At 42.5% G+C, this 6,000-nt stretch overlaps 1 protein-coding gene across 2 annotated transcripts; it reads right to left on the bottom strand.

The window, feature by feature from the left end:
* Window positions 1-624: 624 nt before the first annotated feature.
* On the bottom strand, window positions 625-5,154 carry dera (deoxyribose-phosphate aldolase (putative)). Of its 2 annotated transcripts, XM_061667677.1 has the most exons (9): window positions 5,047-5,154; window positions 4,155-4,252; window positions 3,878-4,025; window positions 3,569-3,664; window positions 2,849-2,983; window positions 2,555-2,683; window positions 1,414-1,526; window positions 1,100-1,249; window positions 625-1,021 (listed from the first exon to the last, which is right to left on the bottom strand). In XM_061667677.1, exons 1-9 carry the CDS (start codon window positions 5,075-5,077, stop codon window positions 965-967), a joined length of 957 nt encoding a protein of 318 aa, XP_061523661.1. In that variant the 5' UTR covers window positions 5,078-5,154; the 3' UTR covers window positions 625-964. The 2 variants fall into 2 exon arrangements, with proteins under 2 accessions (XP_061523661.1, XP_061523660.1); XM_061667676.1 differs by having other exon boundaries at window positions 4,155-5,139.
* Between the last annotated feature and the right edge of the window lie 846 nt (window positions 5,155-6,000).

Below are 6,000 nucleotides of genomic sequence, written 5' to 3'. Positions count from 1 at the left end.
TTCAGTGATTCTTAATGTACCACTAGAGGGAGCCTGCGTGGAACACTTTTGTAATCGTTGGTCTATTTTATTGAAAAAGTATCCTCTTAAAACGCTGCTTTTGATTCCTTCATGACCAAGTTTCTTGCCATCACGTAGCATGGCCTCATTCCCAGCCCTTTCCCTCCTTGTGCAGGAGCCAAACTCGTCCCTGGAGTTTATCCCACATCAAATTCCGCATTTTTCTCCCAAACATTCCTGTAATGAATTCACTCATTTACACTCTCTTTGCTTCAAGGTCAAGTCTTCTGATATCTTAATTAAAAGGAAAAACACAGAGGGAAAGAAGAGGGAGGATAAAGGTTTTTTTTTCTTCTTTTTTGGTCTTCAAATGATTCCTCAGTTTTGTGAGCTGCTCGATCAGATCTTTTAAACTCACGTTAACACCCCCGATTAATCCCCCGCACCCTTCAGTTGGCTCGCTAATGAAATTAAGAAGGAGAAGCCTCCATAACGGATTCGGCGCACATCGCAAGGGGGGAAGGTCGGGACGCCTGACTGGCATCGGAACAATCACGCAGGCAAGTTTGAGAGAGTTTCAGGGACGTTTACAAGCAAAAAAATTCATAAATAAAAAATAACACATCTCATGAATGCACACGTTTATTGCCAGTTTTGGAATGTTGATTTTCCACCAAAGGAATGAAGTAATATTTTCACTTTCAACCCTTCGCACATACAGGCAATCTTCAATTAACCTATAACAAAAGTTAACCTTAAGCACATTAATCCCACTGTCACATAAGGAAATCATATTATATAAGAGCTCCCATAATGGCATTAACAGTATAAAAAGTACTCAGACACTGGTTCAAGGTTGTAGTAAACTACAAACTACTGAACATGAATGTGAGGGAAAATAAGATTGAGAGGCTTGCGTGGTGAACTTGAGGTCCATTTGGTTATTTGGAGCATCTCCAGAGCTTCAGGCCATCGGAAGCTCATGGTAGGCCGCATACTGTCCCGTCACATGATGATATATCTGCCCGAGCGACGAAACATGATTACGACAATTGCAGCAGTTTTAGGGGACCTCGTTTTTCGCCATTCGTGCGCCTACCTGTCTCTCAATGTCAGCCAACAGGCTGCTTGCGCCCAAGCGGAAGAGTTGAGGAGACAGCCAGTCGTTGCCCAGCTCCTCTTTGATCAGCAGAAGCCACACCAAAGACTCCTTGGCTGTTCGGATGCCCCCCGCCGGCTTGAAGCCCACCTGAGGGGCCACGCGACAGAATCGCCGTCTGATTAGACGACTGGAAAGTCGAAACTAACAGCACAAAACACTCTGAATACACTTTATCAATAAATAGGAGCGAGGCTTTCCTACATAAACACTTTAAAGTCCTGAAGCAGTCTGACAATTTAGTGACACTTTACCTTGTGGCCCGTACGCAGGAAGTAGTCACGTATGGCCCTCCCCATCACTATGGCAACGGGGTAGGTGGCATTGACAGATTCCTTTCCCGTGGATGTCTTGATGAAGTCGGAACCTGGCGGGTTGAAGCGCAAGTCGTACAGTTGAACGGTTGTTTTAAAAGGGGACATTATGGAAAGTCGACTATTGTTGGTATGCAAAATAGGGGCTATGGTTCAATTTAGAGCCTCGACCGATTAATCGGCTGATCTAACGAGCCGATATTAGCCCTTGTCAAATCAGCTCTGAAACACATCAATTGTCAGATAAAGCCACATTTCTGTTGTATTCTACAAGTTAGTGACAGCATAACTGGCGAAAATACCAACAAAGGTCCGGGAAAGTGGACTCTCGGTGCTCTGGTCCGACAAGAACAGATGTTGCTGCTGATGTCTAACAGAGGGTAGCTGTACCCCCATCAATAAAATCCTTAATTTTCCCTTCCCTTCCTTCACAGCCAATTATCAGCTTTCCCGATAAAAATAGAAGATGAAATGACACTCTTTTAATAGATGATCCACAAACTATAGAGTGATAATCAGCCCTTCTGTCTCCCCCGGTGCTTAATGACTGTTCATTACGGAACAGAACAAGATGAACATTTTCCAGTTCATTAAAGACCTGTGCTATTTATTTTTCCAGTCAGGTCTTTTTTTCTTTTTTTTTAAGCATTCTCCCCCTCGCTTTCCCTCAAAGTGGCATAATCCTTAAGATTCGTTATGGGGTGTCTTAATTACCAGATAATGGATAACGGTTATTAAATACGGGTGGCGGTAATGAAGCTCCATTCATTTGTGCGGGAAGGGGGAGTGGTGGGTGGCGGGGGCGGGGGGGTTACTGGCGGAGGAAAATAGCCCGCGTCAGAGATTAATAGGTGAAATTATCATTCAATTTCAGGAATCTCATCCGGAATTCATAGGAACAAGAGGAGATTAAGAAGTGAGAGTGGCGACAAAAGCAATGCATTTTAATAATGATCTCTATCAGCCACCCTCCCCCCCCCCCCCCCCCCCCCCCCCCCCCCGACAATTCGGTTCCGTAATCAGCTCTTTACGTGACGGCGGAATTACGTCGGAGCAGTCGACTCGTTTGTGTGAAACCCACCGGCCATCATGGCGACCAAACTGGCCTTGTAGACATTGGCGAAGGTGCCCAGCTCGCCGACAGCCAGGATGGCCTTCAAGTGGGCGTCGCCACAGGCCTCTCGGAACTGACAGATCTCGTCATACATCGCTGTGGAAGGCAAACATGGACTCCATTTTATGCCCCTGATCAAGGATGTTTGCAATAAGCGGGCAGACTTTTATTAGAAGCAATTTTATATATATATATATATATATATATATATATATATATATTTATGTATTATTATTATTTTTTTTTAGATGGTCTCTCAACCTTCCCACTGTCCTGTGAGAGCGAGCGTCCTGTTGATGACAATGTCGATCTCTGTGGCCCCGTCCGCTACGGCCATGCGAACTTCTGTCAGGCGGCTCTCGAGTGGGGTCTGCCCCGCTGGGAAACCTGTGGCCACTGGGAGAGGACATGTTTGGTTTTTGGTTTTTTTGCATTAATTATATATAGGTGCAGCTAAGAAGATGAATCTCGCAGACAATTTGATTCGAACCTAATTCTATAATTTAAAAAAAATAATAATTTCATTTTGATTGTTTCCTATTGGTTGAATAATTCAGGGGCGTAAAAAGTTCCACGTTTTTTTAAATTTATTATTAAATTAAACATGGCCACATCGAAATGTTATGAGAAAACAAAAACAATTTTAAGATAGCCCAGTATTTTGTAAATAAATGAAAATATTTTAAGTTCAACAAAAAGTGGATGTTGCAAAACATCACATTTATTTAAATTATGTTTTTAAACATTTATTTAAATTATTTTAAGTTCAACAAAAAGTGAATGTTGCAAAACATCACATTTACTTAAATTATTTTTGTAAAAAATATATAATAATAAAATGTAAAAAATGGATGAATCGGGACAAATGTACATTTTATAAGTTGAACATTAAAAGATATGACGCAACTTTCAAATATTTTCATACAGTCATTAGTTGTTAGTTTCACTATTTGCACGCAGGTTTAGTTTAAGGCGACTTACCCGATGCAACGGGAAGATTGGAGTTGGCAGCTTTGAGTGATTGGACGGCGTCGGCCACTCGCGACGGATACACGCACACCGCAGCGGTCGTCACGCCTTCGGACACAAAACACAGACGCGGCAGAGGCTGAATGACTTCAACTGGTCTGTGTCTCCCCCTTGCAGGTTGTAAACAAAACTGCTGGGTGTTGACCAGAGAAAAGCAGTCACCACCGGGCAAACCCCAGGAAGAAGAAAAAATAAAATACACAATCGTACTTATAAAGCAGAATATTTAATACAACCATCATGCTCAAAGCCTCGGCAGACCTTTGTCGTGCATGTCCATCTCCTTGAGTAGCTCGTACTGGACGGGCTGGCTGGCTTTCATGCACAGCCGGTGGACGTTGCACGGCGTGTCGTCCCCCGCCAGAGTCGTCAGGTCGATACACGTGACGGCCTTCAGCAGCCAGGCAGCCTGCGGGCGGGCGGGGAAATACGACTATTTTAGAACAGTGGTTTGCAAACGTTAATGTACTGTACTGGATTAGAAAAAGAAACCACTTTAACATGACGCACATTTTGAAGAAAGCAAATATTGTTGTACCTGCCACTGTTTCGTGGGGATCTTCAGTCCTTGGATGCACTGAGCTCTCCTCAGCACAGCTTGTGTGTTCACTCTCACTTTGGAGAGCCACTCCAGATCTAATGTACAATGGGGAGGGAAGGGGGAAAAAAGCATGGAGACAGAGATTTCCCTGCCTATAGAATTTGAAGGCAGTCACCTCCACTTAATTTTGGGTCACCTCCGACGCTGATATCATTAAAACTGTTTATATATGATAAGCGTTGCGCTATTTGGATGTTTCTTTTTTTTTTTTTTTTTTATTTAACTACAAATGCGTTATTGTTGAGCAAAAATGTGTGTTAAGGGTGAGCTACAGACACTGCCACTAGATGGCGTCAGCGAACTTCACAATATCCAGCCACCATTCGGTTACCTTGCAGTGTGAAAGTACAAAATATGTGGCGTTTTGTGCAAGTATTTTGTCAAATTTCTTTCTTCTTACCATTGATCCTAAGAAAGTGCGTGCTGGCAAGAAGTGAATGATGTGCATTGAGTTAAATTTTATACTGTAATTCACCCAAACAAACAAAAAAAACATCCCTACAGTCGAGTGAGCTCAAAATGGAGTGTCTATCAAATATAAAGAAATCTGGAAACTCGGGGGGGGGGGAAAGCGTTTGAGGTAACCTGAGTGGTCATGAGTTCTTAATTACATGGTCACGAGAAAGCGTCAAACAATTTATTTACAACAAGCCAGGAAAAAAGTCCGTTGTATTTGTGGCGCAAAACTCTATCCCTGCGTTTTGCAGGTCGTTTACCTCCAAAGTGTAACTTATTAAACAAACACAAGAGAAAAGAAGGCGATCCTGACAAAAGTGCCGAATGACGAGCAGACATTTTTCGTAGCGAGTTCTAGCTGGCTCACACGTACCGAGCTGGGTCCCCGGGTTTCTCGCGGACATGGTGACAAATTATATTTTGAAGCGCAGATATTATTTTCAAGATGCCAAGCCAAGCTGTCAAGTACCACTTCCTGGGGACAAAGTGTACCGGAAGTGGAAACCCTTCGCAGTAAAATATCAATCCGCAACCTAAAACGTTGAAGCTTTTTGTTCCCACGACTCCTTGTCATTACTTAATCCAAGTGTAAATGTATCAGTAAAATTCTTGAATAAACATATTGTGATTTTGAATTAAACGCGCGCAGGAAGTGGAACCCTTTCATAGTAAAATACAGCACGCGTTGTGAATTTATCTTGTAATGCCAAATTTGTGCCACGAGAGGGAGCTGTCGATTACAGAATGAATACGTCACCTCGTTGAGAGCGATGTTTTATTTTTTCCCAATAAAAGTAGAAAGTATGAAAAGGTTAAAAAGTGAAAGAAATGTTGAAACAGAGATTACAAATAAAAAGGTAAAAGTGTTTTGTTTTTTTTAAAAAGGTACAGGAAAAGAAAAACAAATTAGCTTTGGGTTGCACATACACACGTCATGTATAATAATAATAATAAAATCGTCTTGGGTAGCCACCATATCACATATCAAATCAGCGAGTGAACAGCTACAAACCAGGATCTTCGTTGTTAAAATGAGTTTTAGCTATAGTAACGAGTGAGTCACATATGATGTGCTGATACAGTTGAGTTCAGTTTCCACTCAGCGACAGTGTGTTCCCCGTGACCCTGAACAGGGGGATAAAAATGGGACGAATGGAGGAAAAACAAACCTAACTCCAAGTATTTGAAAGAATGAAAGACACTGGCAATGTTCTTCGATGACTAGACTCCGGTGGAAGTGATGGCGCGCTGACTCATGTGAGGAAAAGAACCAAGTGGATGTGAGTCAGCGTTGAGTCACTCCATCACTGCTTTCAGAGCTCGTAGA

Source organism: Phycodurus eques, chromosome 22 (assembly GCF_024500275.1).
Source record: "Phycodurus eques isolate BA_2022a chromosome 22, UOR_Pequ_1.1, whole genome shotgun sequence".
Classification (NCBI taxonomy): Eukaryota; Metazoa; Chordata; class Actinopteri; order Syngnathiformes; family Syngnathidae; genus Phycodurus; species Phycodurus eques.
Note: the sequence above shows the minus strand (reverse complement) of the source record. Positions and strands in the feature narration are given on the sequence as shown.